Here is a 19198-nt window from a genome sequence, read left to right on the forward strand (position 1 = left end):
ATTTACTTATTAAGCTTGTCTTGTTCCTTTTAGAAAGTTAGTTGCCAGAGGAGGGCAATTCCTCTGGTTGGTTCAGGTAACCCTTTCCTATCCAGGCCTCTAGGATCCTTGCTAGGATCCTAAGAGACATCAGAGAGCTTAAAGTACACATCTCCCCTCCCACCCTCTTTCATATCAATCAATATCCATTTCAGGCCCTTGTCATTTACACCACTTTCCTGGGGAGAATTGTTAGTTATCTATGAGCTGTTGCAGCTCCTATTTCTTCTATAGACAACTGCTCTTAGGTTTCCTAAGAGCTGGGAGCGAGATGAGCAGCTCTTGGTACATGAGGCACCAGGAAACTTCCAATAAAAACCCAGGAATCGAATCGATGCCCCCCTCACCACTGGGTGAGGAGCGGCTGATTGCTATCGACAGAGGACCTCCAAGTCATTGGAGTGACAAGTGCCTCTGTCCTCTCATCACATTGATTATCCATGAGGGTGCTCTTGGGACAAAGGAAACAGCTTTGGATTTCTGATGGTTGTTCTGTGGGTGAAAGCATCCGTTAATTAGTTGGTCTGGAAAAAATAAAATAAAATGTGTGTCAGCCAAGGATGTTTGGGAACCCTTTGGTACTGAGGGAGGTGAGAAGAGGACACTTGGGGTAGAATGTTGGAAAGTCAGCTGGATCTGGATTCTGCCACATAGACACTCGCTCTGTGACCTTGAACAAGTAACTGAGTGCATCTGGGCCTCAGTTTCCTCTTTTGTATAATGAAGACTTACATGGACTCGATGACCTTAATGTCTCTCCTGTAACCATGTCAGCTTCAAGAGCTAAAACCATGAGATTTATTGGCATTCTCTCCCGCTGCCCCCACCTCCTGGTTTAGCCTGGGTACATCACAAAGGATGTCAGCTGTGCTCTGCTTGGCCCTGATATTATCGATCACGGAGCTGGTGCCTGCTTGTCTGGGGAGAGCAGGCATGAGATGTCTGGGGTGGGGAAGGAGGGGAGATGCTGTCTGGGAAGGAAGACATTAGGCTGCTGGGTCTGCTGGCCCTCTGTGCCTATGGGGAAGAGGGAGGTCAGTGTAGTCATGGCAACAGTATCCAAAGCTTTCTGGGAGTCTTAAGGTCCCCAGGACGATGAATTTGTCATCTAATGAAGCCCACTGGAAACCAGGGTCAAGAAGCCCCTGTAGAGAATGCAAAAGTGAGCCACAGCCTGGTGGTGGGTCAATGGAGCTCACGGTGGATTTGGTTAGCTGGCCTGCCATCTAGTGGCCATGAGACTTACTACAGTGAGAATTTAGATGCTGGGCCTAAGAATTCAGAACCCACTCACCTAGCTAACAACAATCTTTGCCATGGAGTCTCACCTGTTCTTCAACCTTTAAAATTAGGAAACCTGTCTTCCTCACATGATTAGCTGTTAGGGTAGATAGAATGTTTCATTTTTTCAGTAAGATTTTTTTTTCAATATTTTGTTGTTATTCAGTTGACTGAAGTCACATCTGTCACCCCATTTGGGGTTTTCTTGGCAAAGACACTGGAATGGTTTGCCATTTGCTTGTCCAACTTATTTTACAGATGAGGAAACTGAGACAAACAGGATTAAGTAACTTGCCCAGGGTCACACAGCTAGTACATATCTTAGGCTATTTTTGAACTTGGGTGCTCCTGACTCCAGGCCTGGCACTTTATCCACTGCACTGCCTAGCTGCCCCTTTTTTATTTTAGGAGCAGAGATTTCAAGATGGAAGGGAACTCAGAAGCCATGAATTCCAACTTCCTTATTTCTCAGATGGGAAAACTGAGGCCCAGAGATGTTTAGTAACTTGCCCAGGGTCGTACTGCTAGTATGTGAGTTGGCATAAAAGTCCAGGAAATTGGAACCTAGGAGGGAGCTCAAAGTCCATCCTGAGGTTCCTAACCTTTTTGGTATCATGAATACCTTTGGCAATCTGGCAGAGCCTATGACTGCTTTCTCAGAAGAATGTTTGTAAAAAATGAAATAGCAATCCATAGGATTACACAGAAATCCAAAAGTCAGCAGCAATAAGAATGCATTTTTCCCATCCAAGTTCACAGACATCCCTCCCCGAAATCTACCATATCTCAAGTTTTCTGATTAAACAAACCCTTTCATTTTATAGGTTAAAAAAAATGGAGACTGAGAGAGAGAAGTTAAGTGACTTGCCTAAAGTCACACAGATAAAGATGTGGCAGAGGCAAGATTTGAACCCATCTCCTTTAGCTCTAAATAAGCACATTAATCACTCTACCCCACTATTTCTTTCTATGGAAGAACAGATCATGTCTAGGACTGGGAGCTGGGAGGCCTAAATTTTAGCCCTCATGCTGTCATGGACTTGAATGTGACCTTTGGCAAATCACTTCTCTCTGGGACTGCATTTTGTAACAAGAGATGTTTGGGCTCAGTGGTCTCAATAATGCTTCCAGTTTTGAATGGCCAGTATGCTAGGGCAGAAGAGCTGTATGAAAAACAAAATATTATAGTAACAAAAATAGTAATGATAGTAACAGTCAGTAAGTAAATATTTATTAAGTATATATTATATTTTTTTCAGGCATCTACTGAAGTGTTGGGGAATAAAAGAAAGCTGAGAATAGTTGCTGCCCCTTTCGTTGGAACATGCATTAGAACGAGGCAGATAGCATTTAAACAACTGTAGCTATAAGATATATGGGGCAACTAGGCATAGTGCACAGAGTGCAAGGACTGGCGCCAGAAAGATTCATCTTCTTGAGTTCAAATCCAGCCTCAGACACTTGCTAGCTGTGTGACCCTGGGCAAGTCACTTAACTGTGTTTGCCTCAGTTTCCTTGTCTGTAGTATGAATGGAGAAGGAAATGGCAAACCACTCCAGTATCACGCCAAGAAAACCTCGCACAGGGTCACAAAGATTCAGACACAGCTGAAAATGACTCAACAAGAACCAGATGTATAGAGAATAGGTGGAAGACACGCTTAGAGGAGCAAGCATTAGCATCTGAGGGCAGCATTAAAGGCCCCCTGGAGGAGGTTGGGTTTGAGCTGACTTTTGAAGGAAGGCAGTGAAACCAAGAGGTGGAGGTGGGGAGGGAGCCATTCCAGGCATGGGGGGCAGCCAGTGAGAAGACAAAGACACAGAGCATGATGTGGGAGGAAGTGCAAGGAGTCAAGGGCATCAAAGCGATAACCAGGTTGTGGCAACTGGGCTTTACACCAAGGGGGGATTATAGGTTTATGTGTTGTTTTTTCATAATGAAATTTAAGATCCTCAAGTACAGTGAATTTCAATTTTATTATTGTATCCCCAAAGCCTAGCACTATAATTGGGACATAATAAATGATTAATAAATGTTTACTCTGTTGCTGGCTTGAAGTCCATAAATTGATAAAATTGCCACAAGGCACAGAAAATAAAAGGGTATCTGACCAGTTTCCTTGTGAGGAAGAGGAGTAGCGAAAAGCCCAGTGCAAAGATGGCATTTGGGTGATGGGGGGAGATGGGGAGCAGATAGTGACGGGAAGATGGGGGTAGGGTCAGAGTGAGCACCCACTCCAGCTGGGGAAGGAGTTTCACTTTGTGGGGAGGGAAGGGTCAAAATCCAGGCTCTCAGTAAATGACTTCCAGACTGGTCAAAGGTCAGGGAAGAAAGCCTGACATATTAAGGCTATCTCCTAATACCAATGTCTTCATGAACCATTTTTTAGCAATTTCACTCCCACATATGTGCCTGGCAAGCCAACGCTATTTTGCTTCCAGACTCTTTAGAAGAGACAAGTGCAGAGTGGGGAGAGAGAACCAAACTTCCCCATGACTAAGGAGGACCGCAGAGTGTGGGTGGGAGGACCAGGATGGAAGGGTGAGAAGGGGCTCTCAGGCCCTGGGCCATGACTGACCAACCCAGGTAGCAGAGAAATGCTCCCCCAGGCTCCTCAGCACTTCTACCTGGATGAAAAGGAGGGGAATTTCAGGCAGGGCATACAGTGCAGTGAGCAAACCCTTCAGTGCTAAGCCTAGGGGTCCTTTTTTTTTTTTCTCTGTGTCCATCCTGGCTTTTCCAACTTTATGGAGGAGGGGGGGCAGGGTGAACTAGAGTATAGGGTCCAGCTGGAAGGCCTTCATCATCTGCTCATCATAAATCCTGAGAATGAGGCCCCTGCCCCAGAAGAGCTGATGCCCCTGGGGAAGCGTCTATTTCAACCCTTTAGAGGAAGGCAAAAGGGTCAGGACTGAGTTAGCAAACTTGGGCTTGAACCCTTTCTCTGATATTAACCTTTGGCCTCTGTTTACTTCTGTATAAAGTAAAGGGGTTAGACAAGGTGGTGTCTGAAGTGTCTCCTAGCTTCTATGTCATATGCATCTATAAGGTCTGCTTTCCATGGGATTCCATCACCATTGAGCCTCAAAGGACAGGAAGACTTAAGTGAACCTTCCTCCATGATCTCGGGAAGGTCCCTTTTCTCTGTGGCCTCAGTTTCCTCCTTCATAAAATTAAAGATCACAGATTTATAACTGAAAAGGACATGTGAGACCTCAGTACTTTGGACTTCACACCAAGAATCTAGTACAATGAAATTAATATGAAGACCACAGAGAAGCATGAGAAGATAACTAAACTGATGCAGTGAGGAAGGCTAAACCAGTAAAATATTACGCCACATGAAAATGGAAATAACAAAGAATAAAAAGCTGAATACTGACTAATTATAACCAAACTTGTCCCCAAAGCAGAGAAAATTCAATACACCCACATTCCATGACCAGAGAAATTTGGAAATATGTGTGTAGAAGAACACATTCTGTCAAACTGAAATGGTGTGTTGGCTAGTCTATGAACCTGTTTCCTTTTCTCCCTTCCTTTCACTCACAAGCAATAGTTTTCTTGTGGAGGGGTGACATATTTAGATACTGATACTTTTTTTTAAGTAGGGCAAATGAATTCCAGAAAAGTTTATGCTGTGTTCACGATAGGTTGGGAGGAAATGGTAAAGCTATAGTCTCAAAACGCCCTCGTTATAAATCCAAATATTTAAGAATCTCAGAAGTCTTTGTCAATACGTGATGAGAGTTGTCTTTATCAGTGTACAGATCAGGAGATCCTTGAAAAATTCTGATTAAAGTCATATTTTCTCCCTCCAGCTTTTAAGATAAATTATAGTAGTAAGATCTATGTTGGCCAAAGAAGAATGCTCATAGAAACGCAGACCAAATGGAGGAATAAATGCTGTATAAGGATTGGTTGAAGGAAGTAGCTTTATCTAGGCTAGGGGAAAGAAGCCGTAAGGAAGTCGTTGAGTTACAGCACCTCAGAGTTATGAGAGAAATGATTATTTCCCTCTCATATTAATAGCCAATTATTAAAATTTGGGAGACCCCAGCTTTTTTCTCCTTGTCCTATTTCCTTGTCCAATCTCTCCCAGACAGGAGTGATGGAAGATAGAATTAAAATTCTCCTAATTTTGGGTGTTGCTATTCTACTCAACTAGATCAGACTTCTAATCTAAGGTGAAACTCCTGGCCCATTGTCTTCTGTTCTGGCTTGGGTGGTGGGTATAGATTCTTTGTTTAGATTGCCCAAGGCTGCGGGTGGTGGTTGTTGTTTGTCCTTCATTCTAGAAGATGACCATGACATCATGGGAGGTGATGACATGACTTGGAAATGAATTGGATTTAAGTGAGGGATTTAAATCATTAGCTTCACTGGCTAGTGGTAAGAATATAGATATAGGTATGGCGAGATATAGATCAAGACAATTGGAGATGCCCTAGATGTAGTGAGAGACCTTGGCCTTTTTAAGCTAAGTTCTTCCCCAGGTTTCAGTTTGACTGAGACAATGTCCCTTCAGTGTTTAAGGCTAGGTAAGAAATGAGGCAAAGAATGGTCTCTTTTACCTAGTCAAAAAAAAATCAATTTGGGAGGGGAAGACCTTCAGGGTTTCTGGCCAAAACAGAAAAAAAATAATTGCTATTTATCCTCACTCTGATCCAAGGCTGGGGGTAATTTAGAAGTAAATGACATGATCAAAGTTCATTAGGATAGGTCCAGCCCTCATTGTAATATTCATTCTCTCATTACTTGTTAAACAATCCAGTTGATTGCCACCCTCTGCAACAACCACTTTTCCAAGGCCATATAATCCTTGAACTCACCTCCATGAGGGTCTTTGGCTTTCAAGAATCTACTGACCTGTTTTATTAAAATGCTGGTATTATTAATAAAATGACTAATTACTCAGAAATTATGCTCTCCAACTTTTTAAACACCACAGTCACAAAAGACCTCAAATGCCATCAAGTCCAAGAGATCTGTCACTGCTACCTAGTGCTCCCATTGAATAAAACAAGGCAAATCAGGACAATGGTGTATTTGTTTTCTAAAGAATGAAGATAAATTGGTACATGGCAGCATTGACCTAACTGTCATAGTTACCTTGCCCCACCTATCACCTTTCAAGCTGGTGTGGGCCTAGTTGTATTCAAGGCATAGTGTTCAGGTGAAAGGAAATTTCTTGACTCTCCCATGAGGTAGGGAATATCCTATTCTTCCCCACTCCACCCCCAAAGTCCTAATTTATTGTTTTGATGTAATAGCATAAACTGGACCTCAGAGGCTATTTGGCCAGATGTTCCCTAGTCTCATAAGAGGAAATTACCAGAACATACATTGAAACAGTGGGTCTCATACAACGTGGTGGTGTTAAAAAACAACTTGTCTGCTCTGTTTCATGACATTTAGAAATTCAATAACATGTAGCTTTTGTAGGTCATGAAGGTCTCACATCCATCCAGAATTCTCAACTTAGCCTGGTAGGGCTGTTTTGGGCTTCTAATTTCAACCCCTAAACAGAAAGAAATTGTTAGAATGGGTTATTTCTTGTCAATGGTCTAAGCATATGATATTTTCATGGCTGGTCAAAATGACTGATTAAGATGGACCATCTGGATGACCTCGGATTTTAATTTTTCATGTTTTTCCAACCTGCTTATCACTACAGAGCTAGAAATTCCCAAGAGAATTCAGTGGTGTCCATTTACTTGGTGTTTTTGCTGAGTGAGCTTGTGAGGCTGAGGTACCTCTTTATTCCACTCCCACCCAGATAGAGTACTGAGCACAGAAGGACACAGATATGGTATAAAAAGCACCAAACTTGGAATCAGAGGGCCTTGGGTTGGAATCCTGATCCCTCAGTTAGTAGCCCTGGGACTTTGATAAAGTCAATTAGTGTCTCTGATCTTTAACTTCCTCATTTGTAAAAGAAAAAAAGGTGGTGGAAGATGGTATCAAGATTCAATTCAGTTCAATTCCGATTGAATTCAGGGAGCATTATTAAGATGCCATATGATTGTTTGTTTTTAAAGGCTATAATTTTGCTTACTCTCCTCCCCAACTTCCTCCATGGATAAGCAGCTGTCCTTGGACTTAAGAATGATTTCCTGTCCTCCTCTGGTCTCTAGGATAACCAGTCAGTCAGTAAATCAAAAATTCAGTAAGGGCTTACTATGTGCCAGGAATGGGGCTAAGGTCTATGGGGTTACAAAGAAAGACAAAAAACAGTCCCTGCTCCCAAGGAGCTGGAGGTGGTATTGGGACACCACATGTAAACAATTATTTACAAATAAACTATTTTAGTATAAATTAGAGGTGATCAATAAAGGGAAGGAGCTAAAATTAAGGGGGACCAGGAAAGGCTTCCTGTAGAAGGTGGGATTTTAGCTAGGACTTGAAGGAAAGCCAGGAGGCAGAGATGAACACACCAACTCCTCTACTTTCCATCAAACGCCTTTACAATCTGGGTTGAGGCTACTTCTCTGGGGTTATTACACCTTACTTTCTTTAACTTATCCTATATTTGCATCAAACCGACCAATTTGTTGTTCCCTAAACTTTCAACTTCATCTTCTTCATCTTTGCTTCTGCATAGGCTGTGCATCATGCCTGTTTTCCATCACTTAACATTCTCTCTTCAACTTTGCCTCTTAGAATCCCAAGCTTTCTTGTTGGAATTTACCCCTGTTTCCTCTTCCCAGAGTACTATGTAATATGCTTGTCTATACACATGTTGTATACCTTCTCTCCCATGCCAATGTAAGTTCCTTGAAGAGGGGTAACTATTTTTTGACACGTCTCTGCATTCCCAGCCCAGCAGCGTAATTCTTTGCTCTTGCATATTATAGTTCCTAATAAATCTCTTAATAAATATTTATTGAGTTGGAATGGCTTGGACCAAATTAGATTGGTTTGGACTGGGATTAAACTGGACTGAATTCAATTGGATTGAATTGGACTGGACTGAACTGGATTGGACTGGTCTGAACTGGAATGAATGGAATTGGACTAGACTGGACTAGATTAGACTGGACTGAACTCGACTAGCTTGGATTAGATTGGATAAGCATAATCATCTACTCACCTGGGGAGAGAAAGGTGGTGTCATGGTAGGAATTGGTGGTGGAGGAATCCTTGGTTTTGCAGGTGGCTAAAAAGAATACAGAAACTTAGTAAAGGTTATGGCTAGAGAGAGGGGTTAGAGGGAAATAGACACCTTCAGAATGTGGAAGGGTATCTCCAGGCTTTTGCTCTACTAGACATTAGCTACATTTGTGGGAGTGGGCCCATGATCTGTACTGATCAACTTGGATTTGGAAATTCTTTGCCCATTTCAGCCTCCAGTAGATTAGTCTAATGCAGGAGTAGCTAACTCAGGAGCCTTAAATTGAATATTGGCCTTTAGAACTTCTAAGAATCTTTGAATCCAGCATGAAGAGGAAAGAAATCCCACAGTGAGGGATAGTGTAGTATAATGGGGAAAAAAAAAAGTCTTCTTGTTGGAGGCTTGGGCTTCAACCCAGTCTGTCTCACTTGTATGACCTTGGCCAGGTCCCTTCTCCTTTCTGGGTCTCAGTTTCCTTTTTTTTATAAAATTTGTGGTTTGGAATATTTGGTGTCCAAATTCCTTTTTTACTCTAGAGACCACGATCTAATTAAGTCAATTCTATAAATTTACAGTAATTATGTCTCATAAAGGCCTGAATATTATATTACAAGATGAAAGACACTTTAATATAATTCATAAGAATACTTTAAGTAAATATCAATAAAGAAAAAAAGTAGGTTATGCTTTACAAAGCAATCTATCTTTATTCTATAATTAGCAGTAGATTCTATCACTTGGTCAGGATTCTTTTTCAATGCCACTGTTGAATTATGGCTTCAACCCTTGGACTTTCTGGTATTAATAAGTGCCTGGCAGAATCATGTCAGGACCCTTTCTGTATCAGTATATCTAATTCCAGCCCTTCTCTCTCTAGCCATGGCTAGAAAATATCAATCAACAAACCATCAATGTTTGATGAGCATGAAATATGGATGGAGGGAACTCTGGTGCCATCTTCCATGTACAAGATACTTACTATTCTAACATTTTGGTTGGAGACTGGAGCTCCTCTGGATTCCTTACCAGCTGATCTCTAAAGCAAACCAGTTAAATTGTATTAGACTTCATTGACCCATCACTGTCTCCACAAGCTCCTCTTTCCCCACCATAAAAATCATTCTTTCCCTACCAAAATAATTGAGATCAATATATGGAATGATAAAAGTTAGGGCACAGTGGGAAATCTAAGAGATTAACTGGGATTCTTGTCCACATATTTGTTCTGGTAAACTGAGGATTAATCAGAGATCCCCTTCTTAAGACCAACTCTTACTGATTATGATTATCACATACATATGCACACACATATACTCTCTATGTAATGTATATACATACATATACACATACATGCATGTATATATACATATGCATACATACATATTAATACGTTCTTCAAAGAGGATAATCTGATGAAAAAACCTAAGCCTTTCTTAGATGATGGTTGCAGCGCTTTGATTGTGTCATGGTCATAATTCTGAACTGTAATTTGTATTGTCAGGTAAGAAAGATTGAACTCTGAAAGCACAGAATTGAGGGCTGAAATGTTCCTATGACTAATCTCCACTGATCCAATATTGAAAACAACAATAACAACAAACTAATTCTCTGGTTTGGGCTTGTTGTCTTGAAATGTCTATTTTTCATGAAATTGAATTCAGGAGAAAATTAATGGATGGTTCCAGTTGGTTGAGCTCAATCATTCCTGCCTTTGCTGAATCCTAATGTGAACAATGGGGAAACCTCTGGTTGTGCATATGCTCCCTAAAGTCTTGAAATCGATACAGCCTGTATTCCTAATCCTTTGCTCTTTAGGCTAGAACGCCTGGCCTTTACCCCTCAATATTGATCTGGGTTTAAGAAAACCTCCTGCAAAGGTAATGCAAGGACATAACAGAAGCCCTAAGGACACACAGAAATCAAAGAAATTCATGTTACAAAGAGAAGAGGGAAGCTGCTTACCATGGTAATGTACTGTGGACTTGAATAACCAGCAGGGATATCCTCAAAGGTGTCTGAAGCATTTTGCTGATAAGAAAAAAATGTTGATGGGTAACCTCAGGTTACGGCGGACATTCAAGGCAATGTGAAAACTTTCCAAACCAACAAAATAAATTCCCCGACTTCAACCCTAAAACTCCCTCTAGAGAATTTATAGATAAAAAAATAAACTCGGTAGCATTCCTCTGCATTGTGTTCTCCCAGTTGGGCAAATGGTTATGTGGAAATCTGGCTTCATTCTCAGCTCAAATACAGACCAGGTGAGCTTGTGATACACATGCTACCCCCTGAGTGACACTGACCAGCCCATTGCACCACAGATACTTAACAATTTAATGACCTGCTGTTTTGTTACTGAGTATCCCCTTCACTCACCAGAGCACAAGTCGTCTGTGCCTTAGGAGAAAGTCTTGAGAGTCACTGCGCCCCAAATTACATCTTTCTGTGGCCAACCTGGTGAAGAGATTCCCTGAGCCTAGCGAGGCTGGCTGGGGGAGGGCAGACACTGAGTCTGATGGTGGCTCCATATTCAATGAATCTTCAGCTCATAGTGGAAGGAGCTCCTAGTGCTGTCACGCTAATGACAGAGTCTTCAAGCACCTCTGCTCTTCTTCCTCATTTCTGCCTCCTAGCTTCCCCAGCTTCCTTCTGGTCCCAGATCAAATTCCACCTTTTACAGGAAGCCTTTCCCGCTCTTTCTTCCTTCTGTTGCTAATCTCCAATTTCTCCTCTATATAGCTTGTTTGTGCACTCTTACTTGCTTATTCTCTCCCTCACTGGAGCATGAGATACTTGAGGGCAGGGATCGTCTTTAGCAGCCAGTGCCTGGCACATAGTAAGCATGGAGGGAATGTCTATTGACTGACTGAGTAACTAGGGCCACTTTCATACCTTATAATATCATCCCATTTCGTGTATTTATAAATTATCTTAATAATAATACTAATAATCAGCAGCAGCAGCAGCAGTAGCATTATTATAAATAGCTAACATTTATATAGTGTTTGCAAAGGCTTTTAAATGTGTTATCTCATTCAATCCTAAAACGAAAAAACAAAAACAACAAAACAAAACAACAAAACAAAAAAAAAACATTGAGCTAGGAGCTATTATTTTTCCCCTTTTTAAATTTAAGGGAACTGAAGTTCAGAGAGTTTCCCAGGATTACAGACTTACTAAGTACCTGAGTCAACCTAACAACAACAATGATAATTATCATAACAGTCATACAGGACATCCCAAAAGTCTTAGTGCAGCTTTAAGATTTAGTACCTTATGATTTTACTTAATGATTTTACATATGTACATATTTATGTCTAATGGTAGCCATCTCTAGGGTGGGGAGGAGGGGAAAAAGAGGAAAATCGATTTACATAATAAGTTTATTATATATTTAAAAGGAATAGCAAGTTGTACATAGCAGATTGGCAATTTCAAGTATTATCATCTTTTTTATTATGCTATGTTATAAGAATGCTTGTTTTATTCCTAAGCTAAAAATAAAATAAATGTAACTAAAAAAAGTATTTCGTACCTTAAAACTGCACAAAGACTTGGAACATCTATATGACACTTTAAGGTTTCCAGAGAACTTTACAGATGTTATCTCATTGTATCTTTACAATAACCCTGTGAGGTAGGTGCTATTGTTATTCCCATTTTCCAGATGAGAAAACTAAGGCTAATGGTAGTTAAGTGACTTGACTAGGGTCACACAGCTATTAAATGGCTTGAGGCAGGATTAGAATTCAAGTCTTATTGGATAATATGAATGCATGTCTTCCTGACTCTAAGTCCAGCACTCTATCCACTTCACAAAGGTATCTCCTTAAGTACATTGGAATTTAACTAAGCCAAAGTAGTATACAGGAGTGAGGGATGACCTTGGGGTTAAGTTTATACTAACTCTGAGACTTTGGGATCTTGCCCATTTAATGCTCTCAATTACAGTTTCATCATCTGTAAAATGGGGAAAATAATAACATCTGCCTGATAAGTGATTGCGAAGATCAATGTATATGCAAATTCTAACTACTACTACCACCACCACTCCTCCTCCTCCTCCTCCTACTATTACTACTACTACCACCACCACCATCACCATCACCACTACTACTACTACAACTACCACTACTACTACAACTACAAGTAGTAGATACAACTACTACTACATCTACTGCTACTACATCCTCCTCCTCCTCCTCCTCCTCCTCCTCCTACTACTACTACTACTACTACCATCACCACCACCATTATTATTGACAATTCACAAATTTTCAGTGACTACTGGAAAGTTTGTAAAACTATAAATTTCTTGGCACATAGCAGGCATTTAATAAATACTTGTTAACTGATGAATATATTGTGGAACAGGTGCTAACATCTTTTGATAAAGGAAGTTTTCTCATTGGGAGGTCTCTATACTTTTGAAATTAAAGGTTCAGATAAAACACAAAGTTACAGGCGACAACAACACTAAACATTGTAAGTTTCTTGTGTGAAAGGAATGCACATTATAATATCTTTATATGTCACAGCACCTAGAACAGTGCTAGGCAAGTGACATAGTTTCCAGTAAATTCCTTACATCTTGGGCGCAAACAACTGGCTCGGTCCTGGTCTGCGGTGGCTCCTCACTTGAGTGCCCTTGATTGCCCAATGAAGGTGTGGTGGTGGGAGGGCTGCGGGAGGAAAATGTTAGCTTTGTTTACTCAAGTACTTTGAACTCACCCCTCTTTCCCATGTCTAGAACGTTGTTTGACAGCAGACCCAGACATTCCCCTCTACCCCATCTAAAAGAAGGTGCTTTACCCATGAACTTGCTTCTGCTTACTGGCCTTTTGGCGATGGACAAACAAAACAGCAATCACAACTGTGGCCAGGACCATGGTCAGCACTCCAGCCACAATAGAGATATCTGCAACATGGAGGGCATGGGTAATAGTACTCTGCAAGAACTTAGCAGAGCTAAAATATTAACAAAGCAAGTCCTTGGCCCTATCTGACTTCTGTCCCTGACACTTCTTGTCTCAAGTGCTTTCATTTTTGAAATAGCCTTGCTTTATTACTAATGAAGCTAAAGCCTGCACAAGACTTGTCTCCATTAGAAGCTGGGGCTATGCCCATCCTTCCATTATGCCTAGCAGAAACACAATTCAAGCAAAATTTTGCCTGGAAGCAATTAACTGAGTATCTATAAAACCCATTTTATTGTGACTTCTCAGAGGACTGAAGCCAGATTCAGTTAGAATTATTCCAGCAAGGAACATTATTTCTAAAACTTTTTTTAAAAATCTTGGTAGGAGAGGGGGAAGGAAAGACATCTTAGATACAGAAGAGCAGCATGGCTGACCAAACTTACACATGCACATTTAGGATCATGGAATACTACATATCAAGGGATCGAGGAGTTAAAGCTGGTAGGGACCTCATTTTACTCATGTAGGAACTAAGTCTCAGGGGGAGGGGTATATTCAATGGCCCAGGGTTTCACAGATAGTGAATGCTACACCTGAGATTCAAACCCATAGCCTGTCTTCCAAATTCACAGCCTCTGTATTTTACCAACATTCCATACAAAAGGAACCACTAGAAATTAGTATGACTATAATTACATTGTTAATTATAAATATTTATTAAATATGTAACCATGTTATGGTTGTAATAGTATAATTATTAAGTATCTTGTGAGTTATACTGGACATTACTAATGTATTAATAATAACTAGAATTTATAGCACATAAAGGTTTACAAAACGCTTTGCAAATATTAGTTCATTTTATCCTCAGAACAGCTCTGGGAAGTAGGTACTATTATTATCCCCATTTTACAGATAAGGAAACTAAGGCAGACAGAGGTTAAGTGATTTGTCCAGGGTCACACAGCCAGTACATGTCTGAGGCAGAATTTGAATTCAGGTCATTCTGACTCTAAGCTCTATTTATTGCAACCATCTAGCTGCTTCTGTTTAATAAAACTTGTCTCTCTTACCCCTTCTCCCCAAAATTACAAGTGAGTAAATTCAGGCATATGCAGAAGTAGCAGTGGAACAGATGAATAAAGAAGCAGTGTTCAAAAAGATGAGCCTTTGTATATTGATGGTATATTGTGAACCATGTCACTCACTGGTAGTAAACGTGGTGTCCTCACAATTAGGATGTGTCAGCCCTTCACATTGACATTGGAGTTGGCTATCACATACCTGGAGGAACAGATAGGCTAATAATAGTTCAAATGTCTAGCAAGCACTGTCATATTTTCTTTAGACCTAAATTATGGCATTTTGAAAATCATTTCTTAAAACAAAACAGAACAGAACAAAACAAAACACCACAAATCTTTAGTGATGTAGTCTGATAACTTATGGGCAAAGACAACAGTCTGGCTGTCTTAGGTAATGTTGACATTAGGCAAAGAAGTGGGTCAGTGTTAAACCTTTTCCAAAATGAAAGTCGTTGGTTTACTAAGTGGTCCTAAAAAGAGGAGAGACAGAGAGAGAGGCAGACAGACAGAGACAGAGACAGACGGGGGGGGGAAGAGAGAGAGAGAGAGAGAGAGAGGGAGAGAGAGAGAGAGAGGAGAGAGAGAGAGAGAGAGAGAGAGAGAGAGAGAGAGAGAGAGGGAGAGAGGGAGACAGAGAGAGAGGGAGAGAGAGAGAGGGAGAGAGGGAGAGAGGGAGAGAGGGAGAGAGAGAGAGAGGGAGAGAGGAGAGAGAGAGAGAGAGAGAGGAGAGAGAGAGAGAGCTCTTAATCACCAATAATTGTAGGTGTCTAGTGATTTATTATAATCAATACTGGAAAGTTACATTCTTCTAAGGACTTTTGACTAGTTTTGATACCTGCTAGTCTTTGCACTGGACTTGGGCCATTTTCCTGGATAGGATGCATTCCAAATCTGAGACTTTAGTCATAGGATTATAGATTTATACAAGTGGACGGTACTCTAGAGGCCATTAAATGCAACCCTATTATTTTACAGGTAAAGATAAAGAAAGCTTAAGTGACTTCCATAAGGTTGTAAGTAACAGAAGCGGGATAATTAAGGAGCAAATGTCAGAGGTTCTTAAACCAAATACGCATAATAAAGTTACCAGCTTTTGGTTTGACATGGCCAGGAAAATAATAAGAAAAAAAATCTACTCTGTGTATATGTATATCGACATATCCACAATAAAAAAAAAAGGGGAAAAAAATCAATTCTAGCCATCTGCTATTCGATTATACTCTGGATCCATTCAATGATATCCTTAAAATGACTTGGATCTGTGTAGGATCAGGGGTGAGATCAAAAGAAACTAGACAATTTATAACATATGAAAATATTAAAAAATTAACTCTTACAGCATTTCCTGGGCACTGGGAAGAGCAATTGGTGGCATCATAGACTGTCTCAATATTCATACATTCACCATTTTTGCACACCTAGAAGTCATAGATAGAGGTGAATAGGCATTATCTTGCCACTCTGATTCATTAAATATGTACTCTACTTAATTGTTCAATTCAGGTAATTCAACAAATATTTATTACTTACCTATATGTGCCAAGCACTGTACTAGATATTGGGGGTAAAGAGAGAAATGAAAAATGGCCATTGGCTTCAAGTGGCTTATTGTCATCTGGTGGATACAATATACATAAAGATAAACACATCACAGGCACTTTGAGCAGGAAAAGGATGCTAATTATGTTCATTGTGTTCCATCAGATCCCTTTATCCAGAAGAGGAAAAGTGAAAAGGAGCTTTAGGTTGATATCAAGAAAAAACATTCCAAACAATTAGAGGTATCCAAAAGTGGAAGGAGCCACTTTTAGAGGGTGTGGATTCTTCCTCCTTTGAGGTTTTCAAGCAGAAACATCGATTTTTTAAAAAGTAGATTGTAATGGGGATTTTCTTCATGTATGGGTTGAACTAAAAGGTCATAGGGTCCCTTCTGACTCCTAGATTCTTCATGATTCTGGGATAGACACAGTTGCTAATACTGTTAAATATCCATGAGTTCAGACTCTGACTCCTAAGGCATTCTATCAATCCTTGTGTTTGAAATCTCTGAGCAGGAATAGGATTTGGGACATTCTAGAGGGTGGTATATAATTCTCTCTGTCTTCCTTGGCAGAGCAAGGAGGAGGAAACTCAAAGCTCTAAAGATCTACATAATGCCTACAAGTCTGGGCAATTGCTAGAATTGATCACTAGAGACTAGTTAACAGTATTTATTATACTTACTGTACTCAGGCCAGACAAAGCCTGGGACCCATGAGGTAACAGTGAGATGGATGAAGGAAAGCATATGTTTTCTTGTATCTTTTATAAAGGAGTAAGAATGTCACTGTCATTTGCAAACCATTCAATGGATTTTTAGTGAATTATTTTTCCTATGTTTCTTGAAAACTTGAACCTGAATAACAAAGTTAGCTAATGGGGTTGGGGAGAGAAGTCCAGTTCAATTCTCCACATTTCCCCCTTTCTGAATATTGACTTTTTGAAACGATATCCAAAGGCAGTCTTCATTGGTGGCCTCTTCATTCACATATGTATTGCCTTCTCAACTGGATTATAGACTCTTTGAAGAGATCTGCATCTTTTCCTAGACCATCTGCTTCCAGGAGCCGTAGACTATGTGTTACATTTCTTGTGCCCCTAGGAGCACTGAGCCCTGTATCTTGAACTTGCTTGATGCTGAACAAATACTTGTATCCTGGTGATACCAAAAAAATAGGATGAAGACCCCTACCCAGGACACTTAGGGCAGCATGTGTATAAATTGATAGGAGAAAGTAGACTCAGAGTAGCACAGGCCAGGACAGCTTGGCTGGGTTGTGAACTGCATCAGTCATATGATAACAGATGAGATCACAGTGAGATCACAAATTTACTAGATTATCTTCAAAGAACATCTATGCCCAATTGCCATTTACATTAAGGTCCAGTATTTGAGGCCCAGGCATTTAACAAAACTTTATTTTTATCTGTAAAAAGGGGAAAGAAAGAAACTCACAGCAGATGGATGCTTTGCTGAGGTGTGGGGTTTCTGAGCCAATACTAGTGAATCTCTTTGCTTCAGAGCTGTGTCCTCCAAGTTTCAGACTCCCTGGCCTGCAACCAATTGAGTCTGTCTATGCTTCCTGGCTACTACTGCTCCCTTTACTTCCACTGTGGTAGAGCCTATATCACATAGTATGTCTCCAAGATGAGATGGAAGAACAGAATTAACATTCTGAAGCTGGGCCTGGTGGAAGACAGCACCATATTGCTAATACTTTTAGGTATCCCCAAAGATACCATTTGGTTTAGTACACAAAGACTTGAACCAAAACCAAAGAGAAGCTAAAGGAGGATATTTGTTTTTCTCTAGCCACCTAACCCATGCCACTCTCTTGATCATGCATACCGATCAGCCACAAAACCAGATTATTTGGATGTTTTGGTGTTTTCAATTTGAACAGGACCAGAAAACTCCTCCTTTCCTGTTTATATGTGTGTGTGTGTGTGTGTGTGTGTGTGTGTGTGTGTGTGTATGTATGTATGTATCCTTTTTACAAGCAGTCACAAGAATTATGAAATGAAAGAATGGTAGAGCTAGAAAGAACCTTAATTAGTCCTAGCCCCAGGAAGGTTAATTGACTTCTGCCTTATCCTGTAGCTACCCAGTAGACATCTCCTTCCCTTCCCACCCCCCAAAAAAAAAATGGGACTGTTAAATCATTCAAGGAACAAAGGTGCTTTGTCCTTTAATTAGCCATAGAAAAATGCTCCCCATATAGCTAATTACTAATAATTCCAGATCTTCGACAGCACTAATTAACACCCAGGAGAACAGGGACTAGAACGCAGCTTTCTTGACTCCCTTAGGCTTCCCTTTCTCCAATTTATCTGGTAGACTGACAAGCAGGAAAAATGGAGGGAAACACAGGCCTTAGGAAGCTCCAGAGGGAATGCAGACAATTAAAAATAACTATTTATTTTTAAGATCAAGCCTATACACACACACACACACACACACACACACACACACACACACGTATATACATATGCATATGCCGATATACACGTACAAAATGCACATATCCATATTTGTCTAAGTCTAGCTATCTATCCATCTACATGCATTTATAGTAATCCTGTCTTCACATATGAATCTATTTCTTCACTCTACATTCTTCGTTCTTTTAGCCTCAAAATCAATCTTCTCTCACAACTTAATAGGTATGCTATTTCACATTCAATATACATGTTTGTGTGTATGTTTGTTTCAATGTCTATGATACTTTAAGTTTTACAAAGCAATATATACATGTGTATATGTATACATACATGCATACATCCACATACATATATGTGTGTATATATGTGTGTGTGTATATATGTATGTGTGTGTATGTATGTATGTATACCCATAGATACCCATGTATTTCCCAGTTTATACTCACAGGTGATGTAGGATATGTGGGGTGTGTATGCATGTGTCTGTGTCAGACTTTTGAGCATGCACATGTGTGTATGGGTATGGGTGTGGGTGTTTTGGAAGAGAAAGAGTACAGACCAGTAATTTCACTGGAATAGGGAACTTCTGGCAAAGTAACTCTTGCCACCATTATAGCACTTATAGTCTTAGCAAGTAGCCTGGGACAAATAGAAATTAAATGACTTGTCCAGGATCACACAGCCAGTTTGTCAGAGACAGGAACTGAACCCAGATCTTGATTCCAAGACTGACTCTGTCTTCATTACTCTATACTTTTGAGATTCCTACTGTTCATGCA

The 19198-nt window shown here is 40.3% G+C and overlaps 1 protein-coding gene across 1 annotated transcript in view; it reads right to left on the bottom strand.

The window, feature by feature from the left end:
- Positions 1 to 815: 815 nt before the first annotated feature.
- The window catches only part of ADAM7 (ADAM metallopeptidase domain 7), a 50346-nt gene continuing 31963 nt past the window's right edge, over positions 816 to 19198 (bottom strand). Inside the window, exons 15-21 of the mRNA XM_078149101.1 lie at positions 15776 to 15856; positions 14562 to 14637; positions 13247 to 13352; positions 13023 to 13116; positions 10397 to 10462; positions 8414 to 8479; positions 816 to 1010 (exon numbers count right to left, since the gene is read on the bottom strand). Coding sequence (XP_078005227.1) covers positions 816 to 1010; positions 8414 to 8479; positions 10397 to 10462; positions 13023 to 13116; positions 13247 to 13352; positions 14562 to 14637; positions 15776 to 15856 — 684 coding nt within the window. The remainder of the gene's footprint in view (positions 1011 to 8413; positions 8480 to 10396; positions 10463 to 13022; positions 13117 to 13246; positions 13353 to 14561; positions 14638 to 15775; positions 15857 to 19198) is intronic.

This window comes from Phascolarctos cinereus, unplaced genomic scaffold, assembly GCF_003287225.1.
Source record: "Phascolarctos cinereus isolate Bilbo 61053 unplaced genomic scaffold, phaCin_HiC Scaffold_2;HRSCAF=192, whole genome shotgun sequence".
Taxonomy (NCBI): domain Eukaryota; kingdom Metazoa; phylum Chordata; class Mammalia; order Diprotodontia; family Phascolarctidae; genus Phascolarctos; species Phascolarctos cinereus.